This window comes from Scyliorhinus torazame, chromosome 2 (genome assembly GCF_047496885.1).
Source record: "Scyliorhinus torazame isolate Kashiwa2021f chromosome 2, sScyTor2.1, whole genome shotgun sequence".
Lineage (NCBI taxonomy): Eukaryota > Metazoa > Chordata > Chondrichthyes > Carcharhiniformes > Scyliorhinidae > Scyliorhinus > Scyliorhinus torazame.
In genome coordinates this window covers 338644255-338657059 of record NC_092708.1, presented here as the reverse complement: position 1 = coordinate 338657059, position 12805 = coordinate 338644255, and the positions used below count along the sequence as shown (strand labels likewise).

Here is a 12805-nt window from a genome sequence, read left to right as displayed (position 1 = left end):
TTCAGAGTGCAGTGTGCATTTGACCACGGTCATCTTGTGTGTTTAAGAGTGACTTTTTGTGTTAATGTCCATAAGTTATGGGAGTAGAATTAGGCCAGTCGGTCCATCGAGTCTGCTCCGCCATTCGATCATGGCTGTTATGTTCCTCATTCCCATTCACCTGCCTTCTCCCCATAACCCCTGCTTCCCTTTATTCATCAAGAACACCAGATTTGTGCTGGAGATGCTGTCACCTACAGGGCTACAGACCCAGTGCTGGGAATGTGGAATTAGACAGAATAGTTCTTTCTTAGAACATAAAAACTAGGATGAGTAGGCAATTTAGCGTCTTGAGTCTGCTCCATGGTTCAATACAATCATGGCTGATCTCTTCATGGCCTCAACTCCACTATCCTGCTCGTTCTCCGTAACCCTTCAAACCCATTGCTAATTAAAAATATGTCTAACCCCTGCTTAAATTTACTCACTGTCCCAGCATTCACCCCGCTCTCGGATACCGAATTCCACAGATTCACAACCCTTTGGGGGAAGTAGTTTCTCCTCACCTCGGTTTTAAATTTGCTTCCCCTTATTCTTGTTCTAGAATGCCCCACAAGAGGACCCATCTACTTCAATTCTACTTTATCCATACCTTTTATCATCTTATATACCTCAATTTTATCTCCACATGTTCTTCTAACCTCTAGAGTATAGGTCTAACCTGCTCAATCCCTCTTCATAAGACTAACCCCTCATCTCTGGAGCCAATCTAGTGAACCACCTTTGAGTTGCCTCCAATGCCACTACATCTATCCTCAAATCAGGGGACCAAAACTGTGCGCAATACTCCAGGTGCAGTCTCACCAGTGCCTTGTACAGTTGCAACAACATTTCCTTACCTTTATACTCTATTCCTTTAGCTATAAATGCTAACATTCCATTTACTTTCTTTATTACTGCTGTACCTGCACGCTAGTTTTCTGCGACTCATGCATGAGGATACCCAGATTACTCTGCACTAGAGCACCCCGAAGTCTCTCCCCATTTAGACAAGTTACCTTTCCATTTTTCTGACCAAAATGGATGACCTCACACTTATCCACATTAAACTCCATCTGCCACATTTTGGCCCATTCACCTAAACCCCCTATATCCAGCTCCTCATTGCAACTTACTGTCTCACCTATTTTAGTGTCATCTGTAAATTTGACTATTGAACCTTCTTTCCCTGTATCCAAGTTGTTAATATGGATTGTAAATAGTTGGGGCCCAAGGACTGAACCCTTTGGCACTCCACTAGTTACATCTTGCCATCCAGAAAAAGATACATTTATCTCAACTCTCAGTCTTCTGTCCCTCATCTAGTCTTCTATTCAAGCTTATAAATTACCCTTAACCCCATGCGATCTAATTTTGTGTGTTATGCGGCACCTTATCAAATCCCTTCTGGAAGTCCAGATATACTACCTCTACAGGATCCCCATTATCCACTTGGCTTGTTACATCTTCGAAGAACTCTAACAAATTAGTCAAACATGATTTATTCTTCATAAAACCATGCTGACTCAGGTGGATTGCATTTTGACTTTCCAAATGTCCTGATATTACTTCCTTAATAATGGATTTTAATAATTTCCCAACAACAGATGTTAAACTAATTGGTCTGTAATTTCCGTCTGAGGGCATAGTAGCTTAAGGTGCACTTCATAACCAACGTCAATCTTTAAATCTGTGTGCATTTCTTAAGCTAACCGGCGGGGGGGGGGGGGGAAGAGTAAAGGGGAATTCCATTATAATCTAACATTTTCACGTTTAATAAATGTTTTTTCCTTGTTTTTAAAACTAATTAGCGTCCTGTGACTCCTGATAACTTGGTGACATATTATGTGATTCAATTAACCATTTGGCTAATCTCATATGGTGAACATTATCTCAATGACATACAAATAAAATGTAAGGTAATACTTAATAAAATGAACAAAGTTGGATTCTAGATAAGAAATAACTATCTAATGTTCAAATTCACGAATTACCTTTTATTTTATTACTTATTTTGCAACTTAAAATCCACAGAAAACATGTATACTTATTCTTTGCAGTTTCTCAACAATTTGCAATATGAAGTTAGTGAACTGACAGCGAAAATGCTCACTATGTTTTGTTGAACTCTGAAACCAATTTAATGATGTTAAAAGGAAGTACCAATGAAGAGAAAAAAGCCAGATTCTAAGGAGGATGATTTTGAAGCAACATTTTCTTTATACTCCAGTATATAATTGTGTCATAGCATACATTCACATTTTAAGTATTCGTATTTTAAAATGCTCTACATTATACAACTCAGGACTGGTACAACACAGCCACAGATATACAAGTAACTCCCCACCCCAACCAATCTAATTTCATGACTGAGTTATTCACGTTCTCCCCGTGTCTGCGTGGGTTTCATCTGAGTCCTCCGGTTTCCTCACACAGTCCAAAGATGTGCGGGTTAGGTGGATTGGCCATGTTAAATTGCCTGTAGTGTCCAAAAAGGTTAAGTGGGGGTTACTGGGTTATGGGGCTACGGTAGATACCTGGGCTTCAGTAGGGTGCTTTTTGTAAGGGCCGCTGCAGACTCGATGGGCCGAATGGCCTCCTTCTGCACTGTGAATTCTATGATTCTGCTCTTTGTTGTATGGTCACGGGCCCTTGATTTTTAAAAATGTTATATTGTAGTCTAGTTCATTAGAGGGCATACTTTAATATTGCACACAAAGTACTTTCATCGAAGAAATATGTTAAAGTGAGATCTTCTAACAGAAGGAGTCACTGTTTCAAGCATGAATTCTTAAACTTTCACCTACAACTGACTGAAGAAAGGATGCCGTCAGGTATGGTAAAATAATTCCTTACATGTCTGTTCTTTATAAAGCAGGGCTTGATGGAAGATATCAAGTTTGAAAAGAGTAGGCAGCAAAACAAGAATAATCATTGAAACAGTACATTAAAAACAATATTTTAGACAGGAGTGAACTGCACATCACTTAGTTTCTGTAAATCCCAACAGTCTAGGATGCAGATTAATTATGTGTACACTAAATGTTATGGTTTTACAAGCTCGGGAGTTCAAATAAGTACCTGTAAAGCCCTCGCTGGAACCAGAAAATAGGAATTGGTGACTAAGTATGCACAAGGTTTGGTCTTTACTGAATAACAGAGCAAAATAACACCTGAATCTTTGCGTCAGATACATTATAATTAAATTGTTTGGATGAATTCAAACCACCAGGTACAATGACTGAGGAGCATTTCAAAGAATTTGTCCTATTTTATTTGAACTCCGTCTACAGTTATTTGGTATTGCAATGAAATACAAACCTTTTCAAAAATGCCAACCTAAATGTCTGGTAGGCTGATGAATTGCATTATAAAAGGGGCAAAGGATAATTCAATCCCCCCCCCCAGTACAACCACAATGGTAACTGCAGTTTGAAGTCATTGGGAAATATGACTATTTGAGTACTTTGAACACAAGTAATTTTCAAAGATTATTAGCAATAATAGTAACAGTAAGTACGGGAAGGTCCATGTAAAGCTACAGCAGAAGTAATTAGGATTGGAATAAGGAAGCACAGCTAGCTCAGAGGGTCAGGTTATGCAAGTGCCAACAAGTTAGGGTGACAAAGCACGCACAGAAACTTACTTCTTCCCAAAATGCTAGGAGAGATGATGTAGACGAGGAAGAAACAGAGCCCTTTGTGTAACAGATATGAGAAAAATACACTTAGTGAATTCCCTTTTGCATATTCAAAAGTCAAATCAGGAAATCATCTCTCGCAAAGAGATTGCTGCATTTGGGTATAACCAATTTTGATCAAAAGAAGACCTTCATGTCATTTTTATAAAGGCCAAATGCTTTACATGTTCTTGAAAGATGTCTGGAATTAGCATATGCAATGTCACAAAGTGTCCAACTAGTTTAATTTGTTTTTAAAGTTCTAAAGGACCATAGCTTGAAAAATGGAGTGTGGACTGAATGAACTAGTCACAAAAATCAGCAAGCACACTTTTTTCCTGCGTATCTAATTTGCATTTCCTTACTGAAACCTACTGCTTTTCAGCATTTACGGCTTTTCTCTAACTGTGGCAATTTGCTGTAAAAGATTGTGAAACATATTCCATGTAGATGTGGTAAGACTGTCTACTCCATGCAAATCCATTTTTCTGTCCTATTTTTCATTATATATTATAATATCTGCCCAGCTCAGCTAAAATGTACATACCACCACAGATAAAATACTCCTGGGGGTTGAATTTATTACTCCATTGTGAGCACTTACTTTAAATCCCAAGTCATGTGGAATTGGAGAGGTGTTAAAGTAGTCAAAAATGGAATCCTGAAAATCTGGAAGTTTGAGACCTTTTAAAGAAAAAGAACAAGCAAAAATATGAAGAATTTCTTCCTTTAAAAAAAAAAGCTAGCCATACAGATCTGTTTAAAAAAAAAGAGTTCACATTTGTATTTACATAGTAAAGCTGTTACATGCTGCAGATGTAACTAACCTTTTTCTGTTCTGGTTCTGCTTTCCTCTAATTCTTTCTTTAAATTCTGTATCTCTTCTACAAACTGCTGATTCTTGGCATCTGCCTCCTTCAGTTTACTAGAATAAAATTTTCATGATAGAGACAGAATGCAGAACACCAAGATGAATTCAATCAACGTAAAAGTTTTCACACATAAGCAAAGAAATTTGTCAAGATTTTAACATTCAATATTTAACACTGGTTGCCAGTTACAAAAATCAGATGGAAATCTTGCATTTATATAGTGTCTTATGAGATCCCAATTAACTGCATTAGCAAAGAATTGCTGCTTTATGGGCATTTTGTGGGCAAACGCAGCAGCCTATTTCAATGCAGCAAGAATCCACAAATTCAGGAAAATTACTATCCCCGGGGAAGTGCTACACAGCAAATTGTTGAAACTATGGCGAAAATTCCACGAGTGTGAATGGACTTCAGCCTAAGGTCTTAAAAGTGGCTAATGGGGCAGTTAATGCATTGGTTTTAATTTTCCAAAATTCCCTAGATTCAGGGAAGGTTCCCTTAGATTAGAAGATAGCAAATGTACCTCCTTCATTAAAAAAGGGAGGGAGAGAGAAAGCAGGAACTACAGGCCAGTTAGCCGAATATCTATTAGGGAGAAAATGCTAGAAGCCCCCATTATTGAAGATGTTATAGCAGGGCACTTGGAAAAGTTGGTGGCAATCAGGCAGGGGGTAACATACTGCAAGGATTGAAGATTGACTAGCTAACAGGAAACACAGGAGTTGGAATAAATAGGTTGTTTTCTAGTTGGCAAAGTATGATAAGTGGTGTGCCACAGGGGCCTCAACGTTTTACATTTTTATAAATGACTGGGGTGAAGGGACTGAAGCTCTTGTTGATACATTTGCTGATGACACAAAGGTAGGTAGGAAGTAAATAGTGAAGAGGATGTAAGGAGGCTACAAAGGGACAAAGATAGGTTAACCCTTGAGTGGATAATGATCTGGCATACAGATTATAATGTGGGCAAATGTGAAATTCTCCATTTTGGTGGCAGGAATAAAATGATTATCCAAATGGTGAGAGATTTCAGAGGGATATGGATGTCCTAATGCACAAATCACAAAAGGCTGGTATATAGATACAGCAAGTAATTAGGAAAACTAATAGAACGTTAGTGTTTATTGTGAGGGAAGTTGATTCAAAAGTAGGGAGGTTATGTTTCAGTTGTACAGGACATTGGTGAGTATCGTGTACAGTATTGGTCTCCTTATTTAAGGAAAGATGTAAATGTGTTAGAAGCAGTTCAGGGAAGGTTTACTAGATTAATACCAGGAATGGACAGGTTGCCTTACCAGGAAAAGTTTTGATATGTTAGGCTTGTATCTACTATACTTTAAAAGAGTAAGAGGCAAGTTGATCAAAACCTTTAAGAGCCTGAGAGGTACGGACAGGATGGATGCAGAGAGGATGTTTCCTCTTGTCAGAGAATCTAGAACTAGGGGGTCACTGTTTAAATATAAGGGGTTGCTCACTTAAGACAGAAATGAAGAGAAATTCTTTCTCGGAGGGTTGTGTGTTTGGCAAAGTCTTCCTCAAAAGGCCGTGAAGCAGAGTCTTTCGATATTTTTAAAGTAGAGCTATATAGAGTTCTGATTAACAAGGGGGTGAATGATTATCGCAATAGGCAGAAATATGGGGTTAGGTTACAATCAGATTAGCCACGATCTACTTGAATAGTGGAACAGCTCGAGGGGCTGAGTTGCCTACTCCTGTTCCTAACTTGCATGTTCGTATGATATTGGAACATAAACCAGATAATTTGTCAATGGTTGTGCTGGTACATCTGAAGGATGGCACCTCTGCCAATGCTATATTCCCTCAGGAGTGCAGTGTCATAAAGCTCCAGTCTCTCAAATCTAGTGCATTTAATTTGTGTCTCTTGGCTGTTTGCTTTCCAATTGGTCAAATTTAGTAAATCATCAAATTTACAGTGCAGAAGGAGGCCATTCGGCCATCGAGTCCGCACCAGCCATGGGAAAGAGCACCGTACCTAAGCCCACACCTCCACCCTGTCCCCGTAACCCCACCTAACCTTTTTGGACACTAAGGGCAATTTAGAATGGCCAATCCACCTAACCTGCACATCTTTGGACTGTTGGAAGAAACCGGAGCACCCGGAAGAAACTCACGCAGACACGGGGAGAACGTGCAAACTCCACACAGACAGTGACCCAAGTCGGGAGTTGAACCTGGGACCCTGGAGCTGTGAAGCAACCGTGCTAACGACTGTGCTACCATGCTGCCCAATTTTAATTAGCGTGGTAAGATTTCTGGGTTTGGTCTGGAAACAGTTATGCCTTTGGTATTCTTAAAAAATATATAGAATGGATTTTTAAAAATGGGAGTAGGCCAAACAGTCCCTCGTGCCTGCACCAACAATTAATTAGATATGGCTGATGATCTTACTCAATTCCACTTTCTCATCCTGTCTGCACAGCCCCAAGTTCCCCAACTGTACAAAAGTCTTGAATATATTCAATGATCTGGTCACCACAGCCTCCTATGTCTGATTCACAAAGCTTTGAGTGAAGACATTTCTCCTCCCAATGATCCTTAACGGTTGATCCTTTTTGAGGCTATGTCCCCTAGTTCTAGGCTCTCCAGCAAAGGCAAGCAGTCTATCAGCATCTAACCTATCCAAACCCTCTTGGGATTTGTGCAACTATGCTGTTAAGACTGCTGTGTGTCATTTACAGAAAGGAAAGGAAAGTTAGAGAGAGCATAGAGCAGATATTCACCACGAACATATCAGAGATGAGAAATTACAGTTACAAACAGAGACGATGGGTGGAATTTTCCCAATTCCGCCCCTCAAGAGCGCCAAGCTCCAACTGTAAACTGGCAGGTAGCTCTCCAGCTGCATAGCTGAGTTTTTCGAGCAGAGTTTCAGGCTCTCTGAGGGAAACAAAAGTGGGTGGGGTTTATACCGCCAGTCTGGCTAGGCCAAGCTGGGACCAGACATTGGGGCGCCAACTTTAAAGGGCGCCCTGATTAGTATAGAAAGTAAACCCCACCACCCCACAGACATGGAGGATCCCCATCACAAGCATTACGGCTTCCTCCCCACCTCAACATCACCACACGCAGGCACTGTGGGACAACCCACATTTTCTCCCCCATCTTGCAGGTATCATGGCAACCTCCTTTCTCCTCTTACCTTGGTGCCCCCAGCGGGATCCCTCAACTGTTTCCTGTCTTTACATACCTGTTGTAAACCTCACTGACTTGTTGGAGGGAAATTTATCCCAACCTTTTTCTTCAATCTCAGGTGGCAGTCTCCAATTGAAATCCCGATTTACTAACTCCTCAGTCAGAGTAAATTGCCTTTCCCCATTCACCCGATCAAATCATCTATAATCTTAAATATATCTATTAAATTTCCTCTTAACCCTTGCTCGAGTGGAAATAACTCAGTACCGCAAACTTATTTTCAAAACAGCAATTTCTCATCCCTGGAATCAGTTGGACAAGTCTGCTATATGTTCTTTGGCTAATTTCCTTTCTATAGTGGGTAGACAGCACTCTTAATTAACCATGACCGTGTACAATTAGAAGGTTTGACAGGGTAGATGGCTGTTTCCCTTGGCAGGAAAGTCTAGAAGTAGGAGACATAGGATAAAAGATACACTGTCTAGAACGGATTAGAGAAGTAATTTCTTCAAAGAGTTGTGAATCACTGGAATTGTCTACCCCAGAGGGCCATAAAAGCTCAGCAAATTCAAGATTGAGAACAACACCGTGAGCAAATTCAAGATTGAGAACAATAGATTTTTGTACGATAATTGGAATGAGGGTTATGCAAATAGGATGGGAAAGGTGTGGCTGAGATAAATCATCAGCCATGATCTAACTAGATGGTGGCGGAGGCTGAAGGGGACTGCTTTGCCTATTCCTGCTTCTATTTTAAAATAAAGTTTCATATATCCCCATCAAATTAGCAAAAACAATTATTTCAAGCCAAAAATGAGAAATTTAACAAAGTTGATTATTTAAAAGTTACTATGAAAGTTTAGGGTGAAAAACTTTTAAGCATGTGAAAATTCAAGTTGAAAACCCAACAAACAGTTACAGGGAAGCCTGCAGAACTTTGGAGCTATGTTTATTAATTCTTCAGATTTATGGAGACTAGAATAGTGAATGGTTAAAGATGGTTTCTGTTGAGGCCTGGTCAATTCTGTGAGCAAAGCCATGGGAAATGAACAGCAGTGTTCTTGAACAGACGCACCAACATCTAGCATCAGGTGCTAGTTTAATAATGAAAGTCATACCTCTCAAATGCCATGTTAGTAGCTTTCACTCTACTTAGCTCTTCCTGTACCAATTGTTTAGCACGTATTTCTGCTTCAAGAGCTGACTGTAGCTCTAACCTAGCCGACATATCCAACTTTGCGCTGCGTCTCACTTTCCACAATGGATCCTGCAAGTGTATAACAAAGGAAATTAACATATCAGTTAGTCTGAAAAATATTAATAACTCGGTGGAGTTGAGTCCGGAAAGTATGAGGGAGCTGAAGTAACTTTTCTTCAAAACATCCTATGTTGATAATGATCTATACTGATAGTAATTAAAGATATTAATTTGGCTTTTCATATTATTAGGTCCAGTAAATTCTAAACTTTAATGGGGGCATTATCACTATTCCCTTCTTAAATACAATAATAGCAGTTGTATATAATAATATATACTATGCTTTCATTACAAACACGCAAATATATTTATATATATTTTAATTTAGAGTACCCCTATTAATTTTTTCCAATTAAGGGGCAATTTAGCTTGGCCAATCCACCTAGCCTGCACATCTTTGGGTTGTGGGGGCGAAACCCACGCAAACACGGGGAGAATGTGCAAACTCCACACGGACAGTGACCCAGAGCCGGGATCGAACCTGGGACCTCGGCGCTGTGAGGCAGCAGGACTAACCCACTGTGCTGCCCTATCAAACACGAAAATATATTATAAATGAATCCTGCAGGGCCGTTGACTGTAATGCTCTCCAACAGTTAAATGCCGATGCACTTTCATATTTTGCTCAAGTACTTTGTTATTCTAACACACAAACAAAATCAAAGCACATTGCCCTCAGGTTGGAGATGACCGATAACAAAAATAAAACACCACCTTCTCCAGAAATATCCTATGCTGTCATGTATTTGTATCATTATTCAGGATTAGAGATTTAACAGGTAACTTTAACAATTACAGCACAAAGCAATATATTGATATTGCAAAAACATTGGTTTTATGATTACGTGCATCCACACATTAATTACAGGTAAAAGTTTCCTAGAAAAGTAACTTCATTGTGAGACTATTCACCTATAAATGGTGCTGTGGCTTAGAACCTATAGCTTTCGCCACCCAAGATTTTCAAGGTTGTAAATGAATATTTCTAATGTGGATTACATAATTTCATTTATTCTAAAACTAACATTCCTTCTTCAACAAAAACAAAGAAAAAGATTATGTTTAGGATTCAATTAAACCAGAGTAAATGATTATTACAATCATACCAGTGTTCTTGAACCAAGACTAGAATTGCGCAGTGACTCAAGTTCTTCTGTCATCTTGGATGCCAAAGCCTGTAAGTATCCTCTTGCATCCTTCTCATCACTCACCCTAACAAAAAAAAGTTTCCTTGTTATATAATGATTTAACTACACAAAGAATACAAGGTAACCTACAAATACCAGAGGAAACACAGTCACATAAATGACCACAACAGTGGCTATGAAACAGTTTTATATTTAAAGGAATACCAATACATACCACTGTATAATCTCTGCAATTTGAGCTTCCCAGTGAGCCACTGATTCTTTTCTGGCTGCAAGGTCTTGCAATTCATCTTCAAGTCGTCTGTTCTGTGTCGTAAGCTTGTCCACAAATGTACACATCTGAAAATCAAAAGCTGTAATTTTAAAGTTGGGAATACGCAAATATTTTCCAAGTGAATAGTTAGCAAAAACTCCATGTGCACAAATAGAATTTTATCATAAAAATACATTGAACCAACCATTACCTGATTCCAGTAAAAACTCAAATCATCATAGGAGTCTAAAAACTAAATTAGATTAAATGCTTTATATTCGGCAAGCCCATATGAGTTAGACTATATTTTTTTGAAAATATATAAATCTCATCCTGTCATTTTCTAAACTCCATGCATGTACACTTCCAGCAGATATTACTGAACAACAATCAGGAGGGAGAACCCTGGCTGATTTTCTTATTGCGCATCTAGGATCATCGAGATCAAATGTAGTGCCCAATACAGAACAGATGAAAGATAATCCACCTGAAATGCTGGGTAGAATTTAGTTCCTGCGATGGGGTTCCCCAAAACTAGCTGAGGAATCACTATAAACCCTCTGTCACTTCTGTCTGGGAGGGTCAATGTTATTTTGTAATTAACTGGCCAGCATCAGGCACCACGCCGGGTTAAAACCCCAGTAAGGTGGAAACCCTGACCCCAAGAGCTGCTGGCCAGCAGAGTCTGGCATCTCTCCTTTTCCAGCAGTGCCACTGGGAGCAGTGACTGCTGTGGGCAATGCTCTGAGGTCTCCATCAGAGGTCACTATTGGCTCCCTGGATACAGGTGAATGGTTCAGGAAGGGAGCGTGTCACCAGCAAAAGAGGTGGGGGGTGATAGGTTGACTTTCAGTGGCTCCTCGTCTCTCCCTAGATGCAGGGTCCTTTGATCAGAGACCCATCACAACACTTAAATCCCAGTGGGTTCAACGATGATTGGCTTTAAATGATTCAGTGATGAGCTTAACTGGCAACAATTTTGTTCTTATTATGCTTAAAAATTAGTTGCCAAAAGTAGAGTGTAAAAATGTAGCGTTTTGTTTAAAATCCTTCGGAAAAATGTTCAGCTAAGTATTTAACATAAGTCCAGCGCCAAACGATGGGACAAGACTGCAGGTGCATGACAATAGAATTAATGTCAGTTATTACAGGTAACTTATATCCAGTACACATTGTATACACTGTAAACACAACAATACTTATTTCATCTGTGATTTTGAAATTCTACAACTGAATAAAAAGTTGATCGTAATTGGATTAGATATTGGGCTGGATTCTACGGCCCCCCAGCCGCACGTGTTTCTCGGCGGCGAGCTGTTCACTGGCGGCAGGATTCCCTCTACCCACCGTTTGGGATTTCCCATTAAAGCCATCCCACTCTGCCAGGAAACCAACGGGCGGGGGTGTGCTGACAGTGGGAATAGAGAATCCCAATGGTCGGAGAATTCCTGCCCATATCTTTTGACTAATTCCTTAATATGAGCCCCATCTTTGAGCTGCCATAATTCTTCTTCAAAGTTGTAGTTACAAATCCAGATGACATCAACTGGCTCTGCCAGTCAATAAAAATGGGTCAGCAGCAATGTGCAGAAACCTATCATGTTACTGCTACTTTTTTGATATACTTATTTCATTTTTAAAAATGACTTGATTCCAACCCAAAATGAATTCCAATACAAATCTGGTCTTACAAATGTTTGCATGTATCATACTTTACATTAAAAATGAATGCATGGGTAATTACATCGATGTTTGCTATGAACAATTCCCTGAATAGAACCTAAAAAACAGCATAAGTCTTGGATACAGGATGATAATATTACTGAAATAAATATCAAGTGAAGGGACTTACTCGATCGTTTTCAACTGAAAATTTCTTGTTCTCCTCAATGAGCATGTTTCGCTCACATTCATACTTCTTTTTCAGTTCACCCAGAGTTTCCTCCATCTCATTGTGCCTGTACATAAGAAAATAGATATATTCAAATTTTTTTTCCATATTTGTGTTATAAATTGGCAATTTATTTGTTCAGTTATACAGAATGTGGGTCTTTTTTGATGCAGCATCAGTGACAGTCTATATAGAAAATGGTCTGCAAAAGGCAATGCGAGCAGTAACCTAAACCTTGGGCTAAATCGGCAAGGTTCTTACTTATCAGAACTATATCGAAGGTTCAGGTAGAAAATAGATGAATCATTCACAGCTTCACTACTTATTTTATAGTATCGTTATCGCATATGTTAAGCAGAATGGAAAAATGAGGCTTATGGTTCAAAATACATAACGATCTAATAGCGGCAGTGTAGCTTTTTGTAATCCTAAAAGCATTGCTCTTAATACTTGGCAGGAATATCAAGTAATTGAATTTTTCAACAAAAAAAAAAATCATGTTCATAGACAGATTAGGAATGAAATACATCTGA

General features: G+C 39.2%; 1 protein-coding gene across 2 annotated transcripts in view; it reads right to left on the bottom strand.

Annotated features, from left to right (window-relative positions):
* cdc42bpb (CDC42 binding protein kinase beta (DMPK-like)) overlaps window positions 1-12805 on the bottom strand; it is a 199287-nt gene that overhangs the window by 32540 nt on the left and 153942 nt on the right. For both annotated transcript variants that reach the window (XM_072490425.1, XM_072490426.1), the window contains exons 16-21: window positions 12234-12339; window positions 10343-10467; window positions 10087-10192; window positions 8841-8989; window positions 4525-4622; window positions 4302-4381 (exon numbers count right to left, since the gene is read on the bottom strand). In XM_072490425.1, the coding sequence (XP_072346526.1) occupies window positions 4302-4381; window positions 4525-4622; window positions 8841-8989; window positions 10087-10192; window positions 10343-10467; window positions 12234-12339 (664 nt within the window). The remainder of the gene's footprint in view (window positions 1-4301; window positions 4382-4524; window positions 4623-8840; window positions 8990-10086; window positions 10193-10342; window positions 10468-12233; window positions 12340-12805) is intronic.